Genomic DNA, 24,837 nt, shown 5'->3' on the forward strand with positions numbered 1-24,837 from the left:
CTCTCAACAATGTTTCTAACTCTCTATCCCTCTCCCTTCCTCTCTGTAAAAAATCAATAAAATATATTTTTTTTAAAAAGAATACTTTCCAGGATAAGCAGTTAACCTAAATTGAGAAGACCAAACATCTACTTAAAGACTAAGTTACTAACAATTATACAATCTTCTAATCAGCAGATTTTCCCTTTATTTTCTCTTAGTATTTTCCTTCAGTTCTTCCTCTTCAGAGAACTTGATTTGACAAAGTGAGAAGCTGAGTTCTAATTAAACTAATCTGAAGCATGTATAGCTATTAAAAAGGTAATATTTTGGCACAGTTTTTAAATCAGAGTGCTGGTATACTGAAAGATCAAATTTTAGATGAAGATAGGCAACAACTAAGCTACATATCAACAATAAATGTTACATTAATTTTATACTCCAGGTAATTTTCCCAAATAACCCGTTATGGGTCAATTTCCAAATCCTCCTTATTATTCATGTTACAGTCCTATCTTTCTGTCTTCCAAAGCTAAAACAATTTTCTTAAACGTAGCCTTCTACCACCTCTTTCTGTTGTGCCTCAACTGGCCTATCTTTTCCTGTCAAGGTTCTCTCATTTTTCTACTGTAGATCAACCGTCAGGTCTCCCCTTCAATTCTTAATTTCCTTCCCTGGTTTTTCCAACCATTCTCACCAGCTCCTACTGTTTTAATTCACAGGATTTTCCTTGCTCTTCATTGTTAGTTAGGGCCTGCTTTCACAGTACACTCTCCTATCCTCATCTCCTTTTCATCCGTGCTTGTACATATATCACTTCTTCACAGCCTGAGGTTTCTCTTGCCTGGTCCTCAATCCCAAGAATATCTACCAAATCCATCTCCAGATTCCTGAACACGTCCTCTGTCTGACTACCTTCTCCCCAAGTATCCTTCCAGCCCCTTTCCTCTGTGCAGTCATCCGTTTCCAAAATCCTGTCTGATGCTACCAACACCCCTCCAAACCAACTTGCCCATTCAATTCTCTCTGCTTTTCAGCAGCTAACCCTGTCTGTCCCCTTCAACTCATTACGCTCCCTCCTACACCTCCTCCGTATCCCCCAACCTGGCCCAAGCCACTCAGCAGCCTAAAATGCCGCGTCTCTCTCTGCAACGCCGCTCCCTCCTCCCCTGGAAATGGTCTCCCTGAAACATTTTAAGTAGCTACTTTCAATGCTTCATTAACTCTGTTTTTTTCAATTCAGCACACGGCTTCCATCAGACCTATTTGCCTGGCAAAAGCTAGCTGCCCGCATCTTCCTCTTGAAGCTTCCCGTGCACTAAACCAAACCCGGCTCCTCGCGGTTTCTCCATGTCTAGAGCCCACGGTCGCTCCTCGAACCCCCTCGGTGCCCGCCCTCATCACCCCTCCCCTCCTTCTCTGCCCTCCCTTCTCATCGCATCCCTCTCACCCTCAACAGTCCTCTTGGCTGTGGGATCCATCTTTCCTCGGGCCTCTCCCCCCAGCTTTCTCCTTTCTCCCAACTCCCCGAGTCTGCCTCTGACACCTCGGAGAACCCTCTCTAGAACCCAAACCTGCTCCCTCGTTCCTTTCTTTCTCTCACCCTGCTTCAGAGGCTCTCCGGTTCTCAGAGCTTTTCTAACATCTAGCTCTCACCGTCTTTCTCCTCCTCCTAAATCTTTCCCAAGTTGCTTCCCCTGACTCCCAACTTTTCTCTCAGTCATTCCCCATTTCCCTCCGCCCTCCCTGGCAGCTTCCAACCCACCTCTGTCATCGCTGGACTCCCTTTTTTCAAACCTCCTCCATCCCTTCCTCTGTAGGTGCTTCCTAAGTCTCTCTGCCTTATTCCTTTCTCCCTTCAATCCTATCTGTCCTCCAATTTCCATCAACTTGACGCCTCCCGGAGAGCCCACACCTGGGTTCTACTCCACCTACACGTCTCCAGGCCGCCGCCACCATTCTCTCCGCTCCTTAGCCTCCCTTGCTGTGCAGCTCCAAACGCCCAGAGACACCACCATTCTCCAACGGCCAAGGCCTGGCCTCTAAGAAGAAGGGGTCCGGGTTACGTACCCCATTCGCATCTTGGCTCCGCTCTGATTGCCTCCGTTGCCGGGTAGAGGGGGGCGAGAGGGCAGGCGGCCGAGGTGCATGCTCTTCTCGAGGGCGGACATGAAGGGGAGACCGCAGTCACACAGGAGCCAAAGCTTAGTCCCAGGCGAGGTGCGGCCCAGCTGGTCACAGCTCGCCCCTTTAGCTGCTCCCAGTCGCCTCTGGACAGCACCCAGGCAAGCTGCAGCACCACCCACCGACCACCGGCGCCGTAAACTCCACCCACTCTCTTCAGGCGGTTTCAACGGAAGTGCGCAACAGGAAACTTCACAAAGGAAGCTGGGTAACGGAGTCTGCGGACCCTTCAGACCCCTAGCGGAGAACTCCACGGCCCTCGCCGGAAAGAGAAGCGCCCCTGGTGGCAATGCACTCTGGGCAATGGAGTCCTCAAAGGATGTATCCCTTTGCGCCTGCGCAGCTGGAGGCGACCGCGTCCAACCCCGCAGAGGTAGAGTAGCAAAGCATCGTGGGTGTTGCAGTCTATTGGCGGTACGGAGTCTTGGCGCCTTCCCTTCTCACCGCTTCCCCGACTGTTAGAGGAAAAGCAGCTGCTTTGTGCCTCCCAGGCTGCCCAGCGGCGCCGTTGCCGGGGAACGCAGGCGCGGTGGGAAGGGATGGCGGGAGGCTACGGCTTAGGTGCTGGGGCCGCAGTTGAGTTGGTGAAGAAAAGTTCGACCTCGTCATGAAACAACGGAAAGGCCAGGGGCCTGGGGGCGGCCGTGGCCGCAAGAAAGGAGGTAACCTAAGCGGCCGAAGGTGGAGGAAAGCGTAATAGGGTGGAGTTAGGGAAGCAGGGTGTAAGTTGTTCTAGGGAGACCCCCACACCTGCCTGTAAAAAAAAAAGGGGGGGGGGGGGAGTGGAGATGGAGGGGGAAGAATAACCAGGGAATCAGGTTTAAAAAGAGGGCAGTTGGCTCTCCAACGAATGGAAAGGAAATAGGGGCTGGAGTGGGGTGGGGACGGCAAACTGGACGAATAAATGGGGCGAAGTGAGAGCTAAAGGGTACAGGGAGGACGCTTCTACATTCTACAGATTTTTTTCTTCCTTTTACTTTTTAGAAATTGAGACATAATTGACATAACATTATCTTAGTCTCCAGCAACTATCAAATGTATAATACACTGTTACCTACAGTCACCGCGGCATGCATTACATCCCCATGACTTGGGCGGGCTTTTAATAACCAAGTTAAACGTGTGTGAGGATATACCTTTGGAGGTCCATATAGGACGGAAGAAGCATAAGTTGGGGAGGGGAGTATGTCAATAATCCCAGTAGGCAAGGGCCATTGCTTTATACGTTACTGAGTCCTCAAGAAGTTGCACAAAATAGGACTCAGTAAGTATTAGTAGAATGAGGGGCTTCAGGCGGGAGTGGGGAAGGATAGTTGTGGGGAGAGAGGAAGGAGTGGGGAGTTACACGTGTGGTAGGTAGGGTGGGAGTGGGGATGAGGGCAGGAGGCTCTCTGAAGGATTTGAGATGATGGAAGAGTGTGTAGGTAGCAAGAGGTTATCATCAGGTTAGCGCCCTCGGAGAGACACAGCTCGCCGGGAGAGTGGGAAAATGTTAGCTGCAGTGAGAACAGTCACCCTAAGAACCCAGGGCAGATCAGGAAACTGGAAATTGAATCTCTACACACAGGGCTGCCTCAAAAACAAACAAAAAAAAAATCAGGTGACTGCCTTTTTACATTACATGCAAAGAGATGATAGAAATAGTGATCATACATTAGGGGTGAGGACGGAAGCTGCAGGCTGGAAATGACTCTTACCCAACCGTGTACAGATATTTAAACAGTTTTGAGGCAGTGCCTTTCCTCCCAGGAATGATGAAGCATGGAAGTGGTCAGTTTTGCTGCTCCCTGTGTCAAACTAGTCAAGTTTATTTGGTTGATAGGAAAATCAAAATAGAAATAGCACAAGAATGCCCTACACGCTATACCATATACACATGTAGTAATGCTCATATATACACCTGTGTACAACTTTTATATTGAAACTAGTTATCCACAAAGATTATGGTGGATTTTTTTTCTTTTCTGTAGAGAACAGAGAAGGTGTTCATTTCAGAAATCTGAAGAGGCATTTATATAGATATCTCATCTGAGAGGCTCCAGTGTATTTTCTTGTGAGGCCTACCCACTCCCCAAGGGAAAAGTCAGAGGAATAGAAAAGTGTGTGTGATGTAGGAATGGTTTCTTATATCTCTGAGTGTTGCTTAGAAACATTAAAGGAGAGTTTTATAGAAAGCTATGATTAATTGCCTCAGTTACATTTTGTTATTTGTCTGAAAGCCAGTAAATATTACGAACCCAACTTTGTGCCAAAAAAATAGTGTAGAACCTGAAGAATATAACCTCTGTACTCGTTAACTGTATGATATTGGGCAGGAAAGTAAACATAGACAATTTAAGGTGGTCTTCATTAAGAATTGTGGACTTTGCAATAATCAAATCAACAGTACTTGGAAGAAAATTTTCAATTACTGAGATTTGCATGTCTTAACTTAGTATGTTCTTATAATAACCTGAATCAAACCCTAAATACTAATTTGTTACCAGGATGACTTAAGGGACCCAAATAGGCTATTCTATGGTCTGGTTTGTTAGTTACTTCTCCTTTATTAGGATAGATAGGATAAGTCTGCTCTCTGTTTTTGTGTATTTTTATTCAAAAAGCAGATTATATATTTTCTGTATTTAGTCTAAATCTTGACTTGTTATTTTTGAATTCCTCCACAGGTTTGAGTGACATTCCTCCATCTACAAGCCTACCACCTCTAGTTGAAGGCCAGCTACGCTGCTTTTTGAAACTTACTGTTAGTAAAGTCATATGGAAGATTGCAAAGCCTCCCTCTTGTGTACTTGTCCGAGTGAGATGGTGGGGAGAAACATCAGATGGAACCCTCTTTTGTCCCACGGACACATTGCAGACTGAACCAAAAGCTGTGAGAACAACTACACGTTATGCTGTTCGCTGTGGTCCAAAGCAATTTACCTCTTATCTAACAGGTATGCTTTTGTCTTATCATTTCACCTATGGACCTAACTAGAGGCCCAATGCATGAAGATTCGTGCAAGAATAGGCCTTCCTTCCCCTGGCTGCTGGCACCGCCTTCGCTCCGGCCCGGAGCCGCCTTCTGCCTTCGTACTGCCCAGAGGCCTGGAGCGGCTGGGGCGGGGCAGAACGCCTGTGCCGTTGCAAGTGTCCCGGCCCGGCCACCATCATCTTTGTTGTGTCAATTTGCATATTCCCTCCTTATTGGTTGTGGGCACCACCATTTTTTGTCTCGAAGTGATGGTCAATTTGCATATTCCATCTTTATTAGGTAGGATTAGATAGGATAAGCATGTAGTAATGTTGTTAGCAATAGGCGTTACTATGTACCTAGTATCTATGGCATTGTTAATTATTGAGGACTCAAAGAGGTATTATACTGGCCATCGTTATTGAGAGTATACTATGCGCCAGCAATTGATTCATGTTATTTTTAATTTTTAATAACCCTGCAAGATAGATATTTTATCTCTTTTATAGATGATGAAACTGAGGTTCAGAGATTAAATCAATATTCTCTAAGGTTATATAGTTGATGATGGCAAAACTAGGATTTGAACCCACTTCTGTCTGACACCAAAACTTTTCACCAAATCATGCTTCTTTAAGTAATAACTATAGTCTTTGCTCTGGGACTTACATTATGCTCAAAGAAAAAAGATATAGACATGAAATTTACTAACATTACAAGAGAATACATACTAAGTGCTAAATGAATAGTTTAGTGAATTAGTACTACAGGTTTTTAAAAAGGGAAGGATCCCTCTATAAGAATCCAGAAGCCCAAATTTCTTCATTTCTTTTCAAGGAAAATATTCTAAATGTACTGTATTATTTTTCAATATTTCGGTCGGACTTTCACATAAACACATTTTTGGATCGTGAGGTTATTTATCAAATCAATCCAGTTTAAGTCAGTAAAAATCAAGCATTTATCGTGTAAACATTGTTGGGCTAAGAATACTGGAAAGCCAAAGGTGCATTAAAGATTAAAGATTTAATTAAAGATCTGTCCTTAAGAAGCTTACATTCTATCAAGAAAACATTTTGAAAACATCAAATGTAAAGAACAATAAAAATTCAGTAATTCAAAAAATATATATTGAATATTTACATGTGCTACATATTGTGCTAGGCACTATGGGATTACAAATGTGAATAAAAGTATAATCAGAATAGTATCTAATTCTAACTAAATTCACAGAGTTTAATTATAATAGTAGGTAGAAAGTGGTAAGTGCTATTAAAGGATACCCATAGATATTCAGGTACTATAGACCTAAAACTTAAATCCGCAGGTGGTAATTTTATATAATTTTAACAAATGAAGAGTGATTAGAAATTCTTCAGTAAGACATAAAATATCTGTTAATATGATAATTAACAGGTCAGAGACTTATTTGAGCATCCTGTGGTAAAATAAAGAATGTATTAGCCCTAGCCAGTTTGGCTCAGTGGATAGAGCATTGGTCTGTGGACTGAAGGGTTGCAGGTTTGATTCCAGTCAAGGCACATACCTAGGTTGCAGGCTCAATCCCTGGCCCTGGTCCGGGCTCATAGGGGAGGCAACCAATCAATGTGTCTCTCTCACCTCAATGTTTCTCTCTGTGTCTCTCCCCCTCCCTTCCACTCTCTCTAAAAATCAATGGAAAAATATCCTCAGGTGAGGATTAACAACAATGAAAAAAGAATGCATTAGACTTGTCATCTGAACTTTAGGTTGTTATCGGCTGTGGGATTTTGGGAAAGCCCCTTCCCATTTTTGACCCTCTTTTTCCTCATCTGTGAAATGAGATCAAATGGCTGCCCTTTCTATGAAAAAGCAGCCTGACTGAATGAGAAGAGCATGGGTTTTGAAGTCAGACAGTCTTGAATTTGAATTCTGGCTTTAGGATTGGATGCTAGGTGATGCTGGAAGGCTCCTTAAGATCTTGGAGCCTCAGTTTCTTATTCGTTATATGGGGATAATAGCACTTACCTAGAAGAAATTATTGTGAAGATTAAACAAAAAAATTTTGTGGCATTACTGCTCCAGTACCTGGCACATATGAGTGCATGTGAGTCTTATAAAAATATAATGTCTTAAGTACATCATAGGGAATCTATAATAATAAAAACGTAATATGCTAATTAGACCGGACATCCTTCCAAACTAATTCGGTGCCAAAGGGAACCCCAGGCCCCGGATGCCAGGGGAAGGAAGGCCTACTCTTGCACGATTTTCGTGCATCGGGCCTCTAGTATAGTCAATAACATTGTAATAACTATGTACAGTGCCAGGTGGCTAGGTGAAATATTGGGGGTTCCACTTTGTAAAGAATATGATTGTCTAACCACTATCTATGCAGTACACCTGAAACTCATAAAAAATAACATTGAATATAAACTGCAATTGAGAAATAGATTTTTTTGAAAAAATACCCTACCAACAAATACCAAGAAGGTTAAAGAGAGAGAGAGAGAGAGAGAATCTGAGTAGAAATCCAAAACTGCAGGAAATTTGTATTTTATAGTCACTCTGACTATTCTTTATTTACTTTTCCAGCAAACTAGCTGCTGGAAAAAATAAAAATGAAGACAGGTTTTATTTTTTTTAAAGTGTGTGTGTATTGTATGCATACATATATGAAGTCTTGGGCACTGTGGAGGATACAGAGATTTTATTTTATTTTTTGGGGGGGAGGGGGAACACAGAGATTTTAGATGTAGCCTCTAATCAAAAAGAACTTAAAGATTTGTTGAAAAAAACAAAACTGACATATATGAAACAAAAGTGAGCAGTACCAAATAGTGTGTAATTAAATACTTGATTATCTGGTGCATACAATGAGTACTATATGAATATTCCAAGAAATTAATAAGGGCTAAACTATCATAAGCTACTAGGAAACCAGAATTCTACTTCTGTTCTACACCAACTTGCTGCTAGACTTTGAGCAAACCATTTCATCTTCCTGGGTCTTAATTTTCCCATTAATAAATTGAAGGGGTTAACCACCAAATGGGTCAATACTAAAATTTTATTATTCTAATTAGGAAAGAAGCCTTGGAGAAGGTTGCATTTGAATAGGAGACACATGAGATAAACCTTGTAAGTGATGGCCCAACTGTAAACATGAGTATATGTGTATTAAAAAATGAAGCCCTGGCCGGTTGCTCAGTGGTTAGAACATTGGCCCATGTACCGAAGGGTCTGGGTTCGATTCTCAGTCAAGGGCAGGTACCTGCATTGCAGGCCCGATTCTGGCCTGGGCATGTGCAGGAGGCAACCAATTGATGTGTCTCTCTCACATCGATATTTCTCTCTCTCCCCCCCCCCCCGCCCCCCCTCTTCCACTCTCTCTAAAAATCATTGGAAAAAATATCCTCAGGTGAGGATTAACCAAAAAAATAAAAGGATCTTACATTAAAGGATTTTTTAGAAATAAAAAAGTCTTTTTTTTAAAAAAGAAAATGAAGACACAACATTGGTTTACATGAGTATGTGCTCTAAATGAAAACTTGGAGAAAGTATAACTATTTCTTTTTTTTTAATATATATTTTTATTGCTTTCAGAGAGGAAGGGAGAGGGAGAGAGAGAGAGAAACATCAATGCTGAGAGAGAATCATTGATTGGCTGCCTCCTGCACGCCCCACACTGGGGATCAAGCCAGCAACCCAGGCATATGCCCTTGACCAGAATCGAACCTGGGACCCTTCAGTCCGCAGGCCGACGCTCTATCCACCGAGCCAAACCAGCTAGGGCTATAACTATTTCTTAAGATGTGTGATATTATTATTTTATGTACTCCTTTGTATGCATAGCTCATTTAAAAGAAAATAAGGTTCATAAAGTAAACCAATAAATATATTGTCTCATATTAGCACAAAGCATGAATAGATCCATGTTGGAAAGAGGAAGGCAGTAAAATGGAGATTATACGAATTCCTCAGATAAAAATAATATAAAAGAACAAATGAAAATGTATAGCATTTTATAATTCAAGTCCATTATCTTATTTGATGTTTAAAATCACCCTGTGATGTAGGTAGGATTATTTGTTTTATTCATTTCTTTTTCTTTTCTTTTTTGTTAATCTTCACCCAAGAATATTTTTCCATTGATTTTTAGAGAGTAGAAGGGAGGGAGAGAGTGAGAAATAAACATCATGTGAGAGAGAGACATTGACTGGTTGCCTCCCACATGCGCCCAACTGGGGCCCGGGATCAAGCCTACAACCAAGGTATGTATCCTTGACCTGAACCACCACCTTCCAGTCTGTGAGCTGGTGCTCTAAACGGAGGGGTGGGGAACCTTTTTTTTCCAAGGGTCATTTGGATATTTATAACGTCATTCTAGAGCCATACTTATCAGCTTAAAAATTAGCCTGCTATATTTGGCCAAACATTTAATAACTCATCCCTAATGCCTTGGAAGGGCCTGACCAAATGATTTCTCAGGCCTTGAATGGCCTGTGGGCCAGATATTCCCCACCCCATGCTCTAACCATTGAGCAAACTAGCTAGGGTTATTTTACTCTTTTTTCTAAAAAATATATTTTTATTGCTTTCAGAGAGGAATGGAGAGGGAAAGAGAGATAGAAACTTCAATGATGAATCATTGATCGGCTGCCTCCTGCATGCCCCTACTGGGGATCAAGCCTGCAACCCAGGCATGTGCCTTTGATGGGAATCAAACCCAGGACCCTTCAATCCACAGGTGGATGCTCTATCCACTGAGCCAAACCAGCTAGGGCTACTCATTTCTTTATATCTATCTTATTCTGAACAGAGGCATTTTGTTTTTGGTTTTGTTTTTAATTAGGGTTGGTATACGGGTGACCTTGAGTAAGTCCCACTTCTAACTCTGAAACTCAAATTCATCACCTAGAAAGTGAGGCTAATACCCATTGTAATTATACGAGGCCTCACAATATGCATTCTAATACACTTCCAGTGTCTTTCTCTCATTCCTCCTACTGTATTTTCACATTCTTTAACAAAAAGTTCTTAAAGATTTAAAATGTAAAGGTCACCCTTACACCAACCCTAATTTCAGCGATGTCCTGAATCCAAGATCATTGTTTCTGTTGTGCCATAATGCCTTAGGAAATAGAGGGATTAGCAGTGGTTCTCAACTTTCTGGCCCTTTAAATACAGTTTCTCATGTTGTGACCCAACCATAAAATTACTTTCGTTGCTACTTCATAACTGTAATGTTGCTATTGTTATGAATCGTAATGTAAATATCTGATATGCAGGGTGGTCTTAGGCGACCCCTGTGAAAGGGTCGTTCAACCGCCAAAGGGGTCTTGACCCACAGGTTGAGAACCGCTGGATTATAGGATTCTGAGATATGTCTCATACTCTTTTCTGACATCTTTCCTCCCTTATTCTTGATCTCATTATGGGAAATCGCAGCCCTGAAAATGTTTGAAGCATGTGAAGATTAGAGTAGAAATTGAAAATTGCAATAATTCACTCAGTCTCATCACTTGATTTTTGCCTCTCTTTAATCAGATAGGATTGAGTTAGTTGGTCTATGAAAGACAATGGGGGTGGGAAGAAAGCTGAACAATAAGGATTCTAATTTCACAGAATGTCTTATATACCTTAATCCCCCTTTTCTATGTCTGAACCTTTCCTGCATATGGGGTCTCTGATTCTCTCATGTATGTAGGGTTCCCATACATGTGTAAATATTAAATTTGGTTATTTTCTCTTGCTAAAAAATATAAAAATAATAATATAAATAATTCCACAGGAAAAGTGAAGCATAGAAGTCAGAAATCTATTAAGAATTAATGTTTTTTCTCCCTAGAAGTGATGAATAATGAAGCAGCATGGTATAGTGTACTTTATATTTAGATCAAACTGAGTGTTAGTCCATTTTTGTGACCTACAGTTAGGTGAATTTAGGAGTGTTCATGACTTCTATGAGCCTGTGTTATTCTCAAATGGGGATAGAAATACTGTATCGTAAGTTGTTAAGAGAATTAATGAGACATGGAATAGCCTGTCTGTTAGTAAATAACCAAAAAATGTTTGTACGCTTCCCTTATTCTGCATATGCACATCATTTTATAGTCTTCAAAGCACTTTTACATTTATTAGCTCATGATTTGCAGATAACTTCCATAGGAAGGTAAGACAGGGAATGTGATATGATAGGTAATTTGCTTAAAGACCTATAACAGTCATTAAGGATCTACCATGTGAGAGGACCCTGTGCTATGTTTTACTTGTAACACCCATCTCATATAGTCATGCTATATTATGATTCCTGTTTTACAGATAACTGGCTTACACAGAAGTAGTTTTTTAATATTGGCACTATAACACAGTCACAGGTCTTCTAATTATAGTTCCTATGCTCTTTTCACTACAGTATTGAATCTATAGTGAAAATGAATCATTTTCTCAACTTTGGTAAACAAATATTCAGAAGTTATACTGTCCTGAAAGAATCTTAGATTCCAAATGAATGCATTATATTTCTTCTGCTATAAATTATGACCATGACGGTATTAAGTTTGAGCAACTAACCGAAGAGTACAGTTAAGGAGTTTATTTTCATTCCGATTAGTTCCAAATGCTCTCAGTATTTCAGTACTCCAGATACAATCAAGGAGTAAGCAATTAGATACTCCTGGGAGGCAGGGACTAACACTTGCATTTATATAAGAGAAGCCCTTCGTTTAGTTCAAAACTAGAAATGGTGAGAATAAAAGAACTAAGAGTTACTGCTTTTTATATTTCAAAAGCAAAGCCTGAGTTCTTGCCAAATAAGTTAAAAATACTCTTGTTAATGAAAATTTTTAATCAAATACTTGATATGCTAAATGTTTTTGTTCAATGTAATTCTTTTTTCTCCACGCAAGGTATTTTGTTATTGTTCTTCTCTAAAACTTTGTTCTGTTAATCATGGGTTCACTCTCCCTTCTACCCCAGAATGATATGATAAGTGCATGGTTTATCTGAAAATAAAATGATTTTTTAATGTAAAAAAATTTTTCTAGCCCTAACCGGTTTGGCTCAGTGGATAGAGCGTCAGCCTGCGGACTCAAGGGTCCCAGGTTCAATTCCGGTCAAGGGCACGTACCTTGGTTGCAGGCACATCCCCAGTGGGGAGTGTGCAGGAGGCAGCTGATCGATGTTTCTCTCTCATCGATATTTCTAACTCTCTATCCCTCTCCCTTCCTCTCTGTAAAAAATCAATAAAATATATTAAAAAAAAATTTTTTCTAATGTATACCTCTGTTCACTTCAAAAAATAAAAGTAAATGAAAGTATCTGTATTATAATTGTTTCTGATTAGATATGGCTGTGCTGGTGCTGGAAGTAATCACCAAACTTGATCATCTTCCAATTGGTAGAGTTCAGATCAATGGATTAGCCAAGCTTTCTCCAACCCATCATATCAATGGATTTTTCAACATTGTTTCACCAACATCTAAGAAACTTGGAGAACTCCAGGTAAAGATATTTTAGTTCTTTGTTGCATAGAATAAAAATTTGGGAGCACAAATAGGTGAGTCTGTTTGTAGGATAGGTAGGTACATGACTCCCATATACCATGTTAATTCCCACTTAACACCTTTGTTCAGATTTTTACCCAAAGGTATATAACATACCTTTGTTTCCCACTTATTCTTGATATTTTTTTTCTATTGCTAGATATTCAAATTCACTAATCTTTTTTAAAATTCTTTATTTTTATTGTTTAAAGTATTACGTTAGTCTCCTTTTTTCCCCCATTGACCTCTCCCCAGCTACTCCCACCACCCAGCACATGCCCTCACCCCCTACTGTCTATGTCCATTGGTTATGCTCATATGCATGCATACAAGTCCTTTAGTTGGTCTCTTAACCTTCCACCCACCCACCCCCGCCTTCCCTCTTAGGTTGGATGGTCTGTTCGATGCTTCTATGACTCTGGCTCTATTTTTGTTCATCAGTTAATGTTGTTCAGTATATTCTACAAATGAGTGAGATCATGTGATATTTATCTTTCTCCAGCTAGCTTATTTCACTTAACATAATGCTCTCCAGGTCCATTCATGCTGTTACAAATGGTAAGAGTTCCTTCTTTTTTACAGGAGCATAGTATTCCATTGTGTAGCTGTACCACAGTTTTTTAATCCACTCATCTGCTGATGGGCACATAGGCTGTTTGCAAATCTTAACTATTGTAAATTGTGCTGCTATGAACATAGGGGTGCATATATCCTTTCTGATTGGTGTTTCAGATTTCTTGGGATATATTCCTAGAAGTGGAATTACTGGGTCAAATGGGAGTTCCATTTTTAATTTTTTGAGGAAACACCATACTGTTCTCCACAGTGGCTGCACCAGTCTGCATTCCCACCAGCAGTGCACAATGGTTCCTTTTTCTCCACATCCTCGCCAGCACTTGTTGTTTGCTGATTTGTTGATGATAGCCATTCTGACAGGTGTGAGGTGGTACCTCATTGTCGTTTCGATTTGCATCTCTTTGATGATTAGTGACTTTGAGCATGTTTTCATATGTCTCTTGGCCTTCTGTATGTCCTCTTTCGAAAAGTGTCTATTTAGGTCCTTTGCCATTTTTTGATTGGGTTGTTTATCTTCCTTTTGTTAAGTTGTATGAGTTCCCTGTAAATTTTGTAGATTAAACCCATATCGGAGATAACATTGGTAAATATGTTCTCCCATGCAGTGGGCTTTCTTGTTGTTTTATTGATGGTTTCTTTTGCTCTGCCAAAGTTTTTTATATTGATGGAGTCCCATTTGTTTATTTTCTCCTTAGTTTCCATTGTCCTAGGAGCTGTATCGGTAAAGATATTGCTATGACATATGTCTGCTATTTTGCTGCCTATGGATTCTTCTAAGATTTTTATGGATTCCCATCTTATGTTTCAGTCTTTTATCCATTTTTAGTTTATTTTTGTGTATGGTGTAAGTTGGTGGTCTAGTTTCATTTTTTTGCATGTATCTGTCCAATTTTCCTAACACCATTTATTGAAGAGACTGTGTTGACTCCATTGTATGCTCTTCCTCCTTTGTCAAATATTAATTGAGCATAATGGCTTGGGTCAAATTCTGGGTTCTCTGTTCTGTTCCATTTGTCTATATGGCTGTTCTTGTGCCAGTACCAGGCTGTTTTGAGAACAGAGGCTTTGTAATACAGCTTGATATCTGATATTGTGATCCCTCCAACTTTGTTCTTCTTTCTCAGGATTGCTGCAGCTATTCGGGGTCTTTTTTTATTCCATATGAACTTTTGGAGAGTTTGTTCTATGTCTGTGAAGTATGCCGTTGGTATTTTAATGGGGATTGCATTGAATCTATAGATTGCTTTGGGCAGTATGGACATTTTAATGATGTTGATTCTACCTATCCATGAACACGGTATATTCTTACATTTGTTTATGTCTTCCTCTATCTCTTTTTTCAATGTCCTGTAGTTTTCCGAGTACAGGTTTTTTACCTCCTTAGTTAAGTTTATTCCTAGGTATCTTAATTTTTTTGGTGCAATGGTAAATGGGATTGTTGTTTTAGTTTCTCTTTCTGTGAGTTCATTATTGGTGTATAAAAAAGCCATAGATTTCTGGGTGTTGATTTGTATCCTGCTACATTGACAAATTCATTTATTAAGTCTAGTAGTTTTTTGATGGAGTCTTTGGAGTTGTCTGTGTACAATATCATGTCATCTGCGAATAATGACAGTTTTACTTCTTCTTTTCCAATTTGGATGCCTTTTATTTCTTCTTCTTGTCTGATCACTATGGCTAATACTTCCAGTACTATGTTGAACAGGAGTGGTGAATGTGGGCATCCCTGTCTTGTTCTTAGGAGAAATGGGCTTAGTTTTTGCCCATTGAGTATGATGTTGGCTGTAGGTTTGTCATATAGGGCTTTTATTGTGTTGAGATATGCTCCCTCTATTCCCACTTTGCTGAGAGTTTTTATCAAGAAAGGGTATGGATTTTGTCAAATGTTTTTTCTGCATCAATTGGTATGATTATGTGATTTTTGTCTCTCAATTTTTTTATGTGATGTGTCACACTTATTGATTTGTAGATATTGTACCAGCCTTGCATCCCCAGAAAAAAAATGCTGGATCCGATTTACTAGAATTTTGTTACTGATCTTTTTTTGTACAGTGTCTAATCTGTTCTTAATCCCATCAATCACGTTTTTATTTCAGATACTGTTTTTCATCTCTTTAAAAGTTACATTTTTTGCCCTAGCTGGTTTGGCTCAATGGATAGCGTCAGTCTGTGGACTGAAGGGTCCCAGGTTTGATTCCGGCCAAGGGCACATGCCTGGGTTGCGGGCTTGATCCCCAGGAGGCAGCCAATCAATGATTCTCATCATTGATGTTTCTCTCTCTCCCTCTCCCTTCCTCTCTAAAATCAATAAAATATATATTTTTTAAAAAGTTACATTTTTCAAATTTTATTTTTTTAAGTTTATCTTTTTTAAAAATAAGTTTTTATTTCTTAATTACAGTTGACATACAATATTATATTAGTTTCAGGTGTACAACTCAGTGATTAAACATTTATATAATTTAGGAAATGATCAACCCAGTAACAAATTTCATATATTAAATGTACAATTTATTTTTTGCTTTACATTCATATTTTCTTTTGCATCCTTGAGCATTAAGAGCACCTATATAATAGTTGTTTCAAGATCCTATTTATTACTTTTACTGTCTGTCATTTGTTTGTTTTAATTGATTTCAGTGTTCTTGAGATAGTAGGGCTCTTCCTGCTTCTTGTAATTTTTGATTGCATACTGGACATTGTGAATTTACATGTCCTGTACTTGATTTTTTTTTTCCTTTAAGGAGTATTGGACTCTGGCAGGTAGTTCAGTTACTTCCCAGTATTAAATATATCCGTTTTCATATTTAAAAAGCTACTGAGGTCCCAGTTATGAAAAAAATTAGAAACAATCAGGGAAATTGGAATGTTGACTTAATTTTTGACAATATTAAAAATATTATTAATGCTTTATATGTGCTAATGGTAACATGTTTATGTTCTGGAAAGGGAAAGAATCCTCATATTATTACTAATGTATTTACAGAAGAAATGGTATGATATCTAGGACTTGTGTCACAATATCCCAATGGTATAAATGAAATGTGATTAGTCATGTGTTGATAATTATTGAAACTGAATAATGAATACCTGAGTTCATTTTACCAATTATTTCTAATTTTGTGTTTTAAATTTTTCTTAATAAAAACACTTTTCATATTAAAATTTTTTTTTAGAATGGCCCTTTGAGTATAACACAATGGATGAAAACTAACTTACACCAAGGTATAAACATTGTGACATTTCAGAATATTAAAAATAAGACAATCCAATAAGCTTCCAGAGAAAGGGAGAGTCACATACAAAGAATTGGGAAGTAGTATTGCTTCAGGCTTCTGAATAGAAATATTAGGAATAGGAGTCAGAAGACAATTCAATAATACCTTTAGAATGTTGAATAAACATAGACTAGCCTGGCTGGTGTGGTTCAGTGGTTGAGCATAGAGCTGTGAAACAGGAGGTCATGGTTTGATTCCCGGTCAGGCACAGGCCCAGGTTTGAGGCTCAATCCCCAGTGGGGGGTGTGCAGGAGGCAGCCGATCGATGATTCTCTCTCATCATTGATGTTTCTGTCTCTCTCTCCCTCTCTTCCTCTATGAAATCAATAAAAAATATATATTTTAAAAAGCTTTTTATCTTAATAATTTTGTGTCAGAAATACCACTTATTTTATTTTTAAAAAACAAATCCTGCTTAAATTTCAATACATTTCTGTTTATTCCATTTTCATCATGCATCTTTTCTACATACTGATTATGCTTCTGTAATTTGTTTCATAAATGCTAACTTTTGATAGTCTCATTTTGTTTGCTTTATTTCGTCATTAGGAATATTCTCTTCCATAAAGAAAATGCCTTCTTCCATTTCTTTTGAAAATTATAGGTCTCTAGTTCTCTCTTTTATGAATACTAGTACAAGAATTATTTCACTTTCCTCTTGATTCTACTGTAAAAAAGACAGCAACCTACATAACACAGAGACATTGAGACAATATTACAAACAATTCCATTAATTTGACAATTTATATAAAATAAATCAATTCTTTGAAAACCACACTACCAGAAATCACTCAAGATGAAATACATAACTTGCATAGACCTCTAAACTATTAAATAAATTGAATTTGTAGTTTAAAACCTTCAAAAAAAGAAATCTGGCTTAGGGAAAAAGCAAAACTCAGTGGTGGGCCAGCCAACAGGTCAATGTTAAGGCCAGAGACACAACAATTATTCTCAGTGTCTCCTTTGTTTCTAGAATACATTTTCAGTCTTTTGGCAAGTGATGAATTGCAAGGGAACACTTGCTGGCATTCACATTTGGGCAGCCAGGATTTTATGTGATGCTATTACAATGATCACTGTGCAGAGTATTTGTCCCACTGCATTCCTGTGTGTTGTTTTTGTAGATTGATGATGAATAGATTTAAAAGACTATGTTATTTGATTCATGAACAGAATTCTCATTAAGACCCAAGTATGTTTTATTGAGTCTGTGCCTTAGCAGTTTCTCTGCCCAGATTATTTCATTGACCTTCCCAGAGACATCTTAAAGCATCTAACTGCAATCTTTCATTTTTGTTTGATTCTCTTTGGCTGCTTAAATAATTCCTGCTGCTTTTTTTGTTATTGTAACTGAACTTTCAATACAGCTATTCTTTTCTTTTGGAGTATATTCAACTTTCTTGTGTAGAGTTGTGCTCTAGAATCTATTTTATTTTCTATTCCTCATTAGGCTTTTCTCCATTAGCTTTTCAGATGACTGGAGAACCTTTTAATGGGGAACCTGAACTCACAGGAATGAGATGATAAAGGAAATTTCAAGTGATTACTTTTTGTCTAAGTGTTTCTCCCTCCTCACCCTGCCTTATTCCCAGCATAGAACGAGGGCCTTATTTTTCTCTAACAATGACGACATGGGAGATAATGTCACTCTTCTATTGTTCAGTTTATTAGTCATTAGGCATACTAGACTTGTACACCGTGTACTATGCTAATTAGTCCACAGAAAAAGAATATGACAGTCCATGCCTTCAAGGATTTCATAATCAGGATGAAAAATAAGCTACAAGTTACAAATACCTCCTCTAAGCCTCTCTTGGTTCTTTGTAATTTTCAAATTAGGGTAATATACTTTTCTGACAGTGTTATATGAGCTTTTCTGTGTGAGGAACTTAGCACAGCTTCTGTTTTATAGTAAAGTGTTCAATAAGAGATGGTTATATGATGGATACAGAGTAAGCAGAAACATGAAGAAGGGAGTGGCTATGACATCTCTTCCTGGATACAAATAAGTTTACACAGAAAAAGTAATACTGACAAAATTGCACGTACAAAGGCATAAGGGAATGAATATAAGGTACATTTAGAGAACCCTAAGTAATTGGTTTACCTACAAGAGAGGGTTGGAGGAGGGAAGAACAGTGAGAAATGAGGCTTCTGAGGTAGGCAGGAATAACTTGGTCCTATAAGGAATGGGGGGCGTTAATTTATAGTAAGCAAGGAGTCTCAAAGTTAGTCAATACTAAAGACAAGTTCTCGTATATGACATGTCTCTTTCAGGTCTCACTTGCCCTGGAGCCTCTGTCAGAAACTTATGACAGCTACAACCCTCTTCTTACCACTGACATGACAGAAAGTGTACTTTTATCTGAAGAGGGATTCAGAGAATATACTGAACCCAGCAATACCCAGTTTCTGGTTCCGTCAAGACCTCGCAGGATATCTACCACCAAAATTAATGGAAAAGAATTAACAGCCAATAGTAGTAGATCAACCACTCCAAGGTAATTACCACACCTAATACCAGTCAGTCTGTCAGCTAATTCCCACTGCACTCATAATTTCTGTCTTTCATTTTGTGATTGGGTAAAAGACTAAAGGTAGGCACTCATTTAGCAAATAGTGACTTGTCCAGTACCAACTACTGGGCATAGGAATTAATAAGACATACAAAACAGTCATGGGGTTGGAAAATACAGTATAGGAAGTATAGTCAATAATATTATAATAACAATAACATGATGCCAGGTAGGTACTAGAATTATTGGGGGGATCACTTTGTAAGTTATATAATGTTTAATCGCTGTACTGTACACCTGAAACTAATATAAACTATTGAAAGACAACTGACATTGAAAAATAAAATAATAAGACATAATTCCTGTTTTTGAGGTCTACTTACAGTCTAGTGGGGAGGCCAACATTCAGGTAAATAAGTATGACTGTCATGTGCAGATGACATGAGATGTCCATGAGGAAAGAGGGAAAGGCAGTATTTTGTGAAACAGAATAGAGTAAGAGGAATAGCTTTTGATTTTAAATAATATTGAAGCATTTGCTTTGTGTCAGGCCCAGCACTTTAGCCACAACCACACAGAAGTAGGCAAAGCATCTATTACTTACTTCATTTGGGACATGAAAAACAGATTACAAAATCTAAGATACACTGCTACTTCTATAAACCACTGATCCACTTTCTGTATCTGACAAGTGGAATGTTACCATATGGAGAATAAACTGCTGATGTTTTTTATTTTAAAACAGGGGAAAGGACCACTTGTACTTTGCAGAGAACTCTGATAGAATAAAAGACTCTTTTTTTGGACTACAGCACCATCTTAATTCAGGGCAGAGCTTAGAGTCTATGGCTCTGAAAGGCAAAGCCCCACAGAAACAGATGTCTCTTCTCAACAGTTCTGAATTGCAGCCTCAAATTAGGACAGTTGCCAAGAGTCACAGTGACTCATGCATTCTTTCTTCAAGCAATCCCCCTACCAAGGACCTTCTTTCGGGTATGTATATGTTGTGAACTGAGACTAAAATATATTTATTGGGATTACGCTGCTTGTTAGCCAGCCTACAAAGAGAACCAAAACTTCTGTTTGAACTAAATAGCCAAATAAAAGAACCCAGAATTTCTCACCGCTTAAAGGCAGCTCTATTAAACCATTAAGTTACTTCTAAATACTAGGTGCTTATAATTGTAGGTTTAGGAAAGAAACCTGGTGATGGGGGAAATCCTTTATCATAGAAAAATATTAGTTCCTATTTGTACTGAAGTAATTCAAGGCAAATAACGTTTTGTCTCAATACCAGCATTTACTTGTATGACTGTGCAGAGGCTGGTACTAAATCTGTTTCACATTCTGAAAACTGGTCTCAGAGGGAAACATTCAGTGCACAGCAACTGCTGATCTTAAGCCTGGGAATTAAATATGACTTGCAGGCAAACAGAAGTAGAAAGGAGTCACTTTACCTATGTAAGGGCTTAGACTGAAATAAAAAAGCAAATAGGAACTGGATCAGGTTATCTCAAGTTAGGGATTGGTATTTTAAAGGAAATGAGGTAACTTACATTACACTGTTATGGTCAATTATATATCTCTGTGACATTGAGAGCATGACAAGAATTTGTTTCCATCCTCACAAGTAAAATTTCCAAAGTAGAAAGTCTGCAGCATTAGCAGAAAAATCTTTGAAATAACTGGGTACATAATTTACATTAGTAAGGGTACTTTTTTCATGAAAAAATTTTGTTTATCTTTGTAAAATTGAAATGTCTTTGCTCCCCTATTTTTAAAAATATACTCTGATTATAATCTACTAGAGGCCCAGTGCACGAAATTCATGCACTGGGGGGTGGGGGTCCCTCAGCCCAGCTCGCCCCCTCTCACAGTCCGGGAGCCCTCAGGGGATGTCCTAAGCCGCAGTCTGGCTGTGGAGGCTCGGAGCAGGAGCCGTGTGTGTGTGTGTGTGTGTGTGTGTGTGTGTGTGTGTGTCCATCCGCTTGGGGCCTGCCCTGTGGGGGGAGGGGGGAGGGCGGCATGGCCAGGCCGGGCCCTGAGTAGTACCACCGCTGCTGCCACTGTCATTAGCGTCTGGGATGCAGGCATGGGTTAAAAAGACTGAACCACACCCCAGGCCTCTCTGACCCTGAGTTTGTTCATCTGGGAGTTGAAGCAGGAGGGGCTGGGCCCTGCATTCTAGGCCCTTCATGAAGACATCTTTTTTGCCCTCAGTCATCTTCCCCTTTCCAAAAAGCTCTGTAAAGGTGTACATCTAAAAGGGAACCCTCTTAAAACCACAGTTTGTGAGAGATTACCACCTTCTAGGAACTTGATAAAACGTGTTCAGTCAATGGTTGTGAACTTGAAGAAGCGTGGAGAGGGTGCTGAATTGGAAGCCTTTATGTGGCCTGGGCAGGTCTAAACTCTGTCTGGGTCTGTTTTCCCGTCTGTGACATCCCGAGTTGATGCCCTTGGAGGGGTGAGAGGTGCCAGGGATGGCCCCTGCGGTGGCTGCCCTGCCCAGCGCTCTGTGCTGCAGACCCTCGGGCTGTCCCAGGGCTGCTGGGCCTTTGCGTTTGCCACAGAGCACCTCTGCCTTCCTGCCTTTGTGTGGAGAACTTCCTCCTGCCAGCTCCTGGAGCAAACACACAGCAGGAACAATTGGAAAATCCGGATTGGCCTGGCCTCGTTTCCCCCCACCCCTGGCTCCTTCCCTTGACCGGGACCAGAGAAGCAACCAGGAGACTTCCCTGGAGAAAACTCCTCAGACCAAGGGGCCCAAGCACCTCCTGGGCACTGGTACACGTGGCAGCCTAGGCTTTCCTCTCCCCTCGCAGCCCTGACAGGTGACCTCAGCTGCATAGGCTCGGAGCAGGCGCTGTGTGTGTGTGTGTGTGTGTCCGTCCGTCCGTCTGCTGGGGGCTTGCCCCCAGCCACATCAGAGGCTCGGAGCAGGCGCCCCTCTGTTGATCTCTCAGGCTCTGGGCTGTGCCTGCGTGTTGTTCTCTAAGGCTCGGGGCCGATCCTGGCCCCTCCTCCTGAGCTGGTCGTGACCTTTACGGAGTCTCGACCTCATTTGCATATTACTGCTTTATAGATTAACTAGAGGCCTGTTGCACAAAGAGATTTGTGCAATAGGCCTTCCTTTCCCCTGGCTGCTGGCACCAGTTTGCCTCCGGCACCCGGGGCCCAGGCCTTCACTCTGGCCGAGTTCTGGCCGGAGCCGGCCCCGGAAACGTCAGGCTTCGCTGCTCCACCAGACCCGGTGCCATGAGGCCTCGCTGCTCCGCCGGCCCCAGGGATGTGAGGCCTCGCTGCTCCGCCAGCCCAGGGCCATCAGGCTTCGCTCCACCGCTTGGAGCCTACGTATGCAAATTAACCGCCATCTTTGTTGGTGGTTAATTTGCATATCACACTCATTAGCCCATGGGAGGCGTAGCAAAGGTACGGTCAATTACCATGTTTGTCTATCATTAGATAGGATTTTCATCTTTTTTTTTTTTTTTTTTTTTTTAGGATTTTAGTCTTTAATGCAACCTAGGCTATACTAATAAGAAAGAAAATGGTCCCACCATACTTAGCACTTAACAGCTTATACCTAGAATATTTTGTGTAGACCTGGACACCAGATTTTGAGAAAGATATTTGTCCACTCATTAAGCAGTTATTTTTCAGTACCTATTCAGTGTCTCACATTCTCGTAGGTGTCAGGGATACAGCAATGGTAAATTAAAAACAAAACAAAAACACACAAACTCCTGCTTTATGGATCCTATATTCTAGATGGGAAGACCAATGATAAACTAGATAAATAAGTACATAGTGTTAGATGGTAATAATAGCAATGGAAAAATATGAAGCAAGTAAGGTGTGAGGAGGGGGTGTTAGTTTTACATAGTTTGACAAAGGTAGGCCTCATTCAGAAGGTAACAGAGTAAAGCTCTAAAGAAGATGAGTTCCTTCTAATAAGAGTAAGTAGATCATTGGGGGGAAAGGAGACTTGTATAATGCTTTAAAAAATAAAGAATTTATTGATGTCTCTGTCTGTCTCCCTCCCTCCCCCTCTCTCTAAAAAAATAATAAAAAATAAACATATCCTTCAGAGAGAATAAAGAAATACTGCCGTGGCCGGTGTGACTCGGTGTTTAAAGCATCAGCCCATGCACGGATTCCCAGTCAAGGGCATGTATCTGGTTGCAGGTTTGATCCCTGGCCTCGGTTGGGGTGCATACAGGAGGCAGCCAATCGATGTGTCTTCTCTTCATTTCTCTTCTCTTCTCTTCTCTTCTCTTCTCTTCTCTTCTCTTCTCTTCTTCTCTTCTCTTCTCTCTCTCTCTTTCTCTCTCCCCTCACCCTCCCTCCCACTCTCTCTAAAAATCAGTGGGAAAAATATCCTCTGGTGAAGATTAACAAAAAAAATACTTTAAATGAATTCCGAATAGAATATTGTGCAGCCATTATTTACATAGACAAAGGTTATGCACATAGTGAAGTGAAAAAGCAGTTACAAAGCAGTATATATAATATGTACCATTTTGCATAAGAAAAATTTTGTATATATAAAGTGCAGGCATACCTCAGAGATAGTATTTGGGTTCAGTTCTAGACCATAATAAAGCAAATATCTAAATAAAGCAAGCCACATGCAATTTTTGGTTTCCTAGTGCATAAAAGGTTTTCTGCACTATTCTACAGCCTATTTAAAATGTGCTGTTAAATCTATATAGCATTATGTTAAAAAATAATGTACACCTAATTAAAAAATGCTTTATTGCTAAAAATGCTACCATCATCTGAGCCTTCAGTGAGTTAATAATCTTTTTGCTGGTGGAGGGTCTTGCCTCGATGTTCATGGCTTGCTGACTGATCAGGGTGGTGATTGCTGAAAGGGTTGGGGTGGCTATGGCACTTTCTTAAAATAAGACCCTTCCTTTCACTTGAACACTTGCCATTGTAGTGTTGTTAATTGGCCTGACTTCAATATTGTTGTCTCAGGGAATGGGTAGGCTTGAAAAGAGGAAGAGAGATAGGGAAGCGACCAGGAGATGGAGCTGTGAGAGCACACACATTTATTGATTAAGTTTACCATCTTATATGGGTGTGGTTTATGCTACCCTAAAACAATTATAATAGTAATATCGAAATTCGCTGGTCACAGATCACCATAAGAAATGTAATAGTAATGAAAAAGTTGAAATACTGACAAAGAAACAAAGTAAGCAAATGCGGTTGGAAAAATGCCACTGATAGACTTGCTCAGCACAGGATTCCCACAGACCTTCAATTATAAAACACACATTATCTGTGAAATACAATAAAGTGAAGTGCAATAAAATGAGGTATGCCTATATAAGGAATATATTGAAATGTTAACAATTAGTATTCTTGGGTATGGCATTGATGGTTGTAGCAGTTTCCTGCTGCTGCATAACAAATTACCACAAACTTAGTGGCTTAAAACAGCACCCATATTTATTAGCTAACAGTTCTGTGGATCAGAAATCCAGCAAGGTATGGTTAGGTTTTCTGCATAGGGTATCAGAGGCTAAAATCAAAGGGTCAGCCAAGCCAAGTTATCATCAGGAAGGTCTGTCCCAAGGTCATTCTTGTTGGCATAATCCTGTTCCTTTCAGTTGTACAACTGAGGTCCCATTTCCTTGCTGGCTGTAGCCAGGGGCCACTTGGCTCCTAGAGCAGTGGTTCTCAACCTGTGGGTCGAGACCTCTTTGGCGGTCGAATGACCCTTTCACAGGGGTCGCCTAAGACCATCCTGCATATCAGATATTTACATTACGATTCATAACAGTAGCAACATTACAGTTATGAAGTAGCAA

General features: G+C 40.0%; 2 protein-coding genes across 10 annotated transcripts in view; one reads left to right on the top strand and one right to left on the bottom strand.

The window, feature by feature from the left end:
* Positions 1-2,357, bottom strand: part of PPME1 (protein phosphatase methylesterase 1) — a 62,493-nt gene extending 60,136 nt beyond the window's left edge. For 2 of the 4 annotated variants that reach the window (XM_014540424.1, XM_014540425.1), the window contains exon 1: positions 2,050-2,357. In XM_014540424.1, coding sequence (XP_014395910.1) covers positions 2,050-2,150 — 101 coding nt within the window. In that variant the 5' untranslated portion in view covers positions 2,151-2,357. Of the gene's footprint in view, positions 1-1,914; positions 2,021-2,049 lie in introns of those variants that run through there. The other 2 variants (XM_005867079.2, XM_014540423.1) reach the window with 2 other exon arrangements.
* A 189-nt stretch (positions 2,358-2,546) lies between these two features.
* C2CD3 (C2 calcium-dependent domain containing 3) overlaps positions 2,547-24,837 on the top strand; it is a 122,725-nt gene continuing 100,434 nt past the window's right edge. For 4 of the 6 annotated variants that reach the window (XM_014540426.1, XM_014540427.1, XM_014540428.1 and 1 more), the window contains exons 1-5: positions 2,581-2,825; positions 4,830-5,099; positions 12,444-12,601; positions 18,777-19,000; positions 19,761-20,008. In XM_014540426.1, coding sequence (XP_014395912.1) covers positions 2,771-2,825; positions 4,830-5,099; positions 12,444-12,601; positions 18,777-19,000; positions 19,761-20,008 — 955 coding nt within the window. In that variant the 5' untranslated portion in view covers positions 2,581-2,770. Of the gene's footprint in view, positions 2,826-4,829; positions 5,100-12,443; positions 12,602-18,776; positions 19,001-19,760; positions 20,009-24,837 lie in introns of all 6 variants that reach the window. The other 2 variants (XM_005867082.2, XM_014540429.1) reach the window with 1 other exon arrangement.

The sequence above is a fragment of the Myotis brandtii genome, unplaced genomic scaffold (genome assembly GCF_000412655.1).
Source record: "Myotis brandtii unplaced genomic scaffold, ASM41265v1 scaffold244, whole genome shotgun sequence".
Taxonomy (NCBI): domain Eukaryota; kingdom Metazoa; phylum Chordata; class Mammalia; order Chiroptera; family Vespertilionidae; genus Myotis; species Myotis brandtii.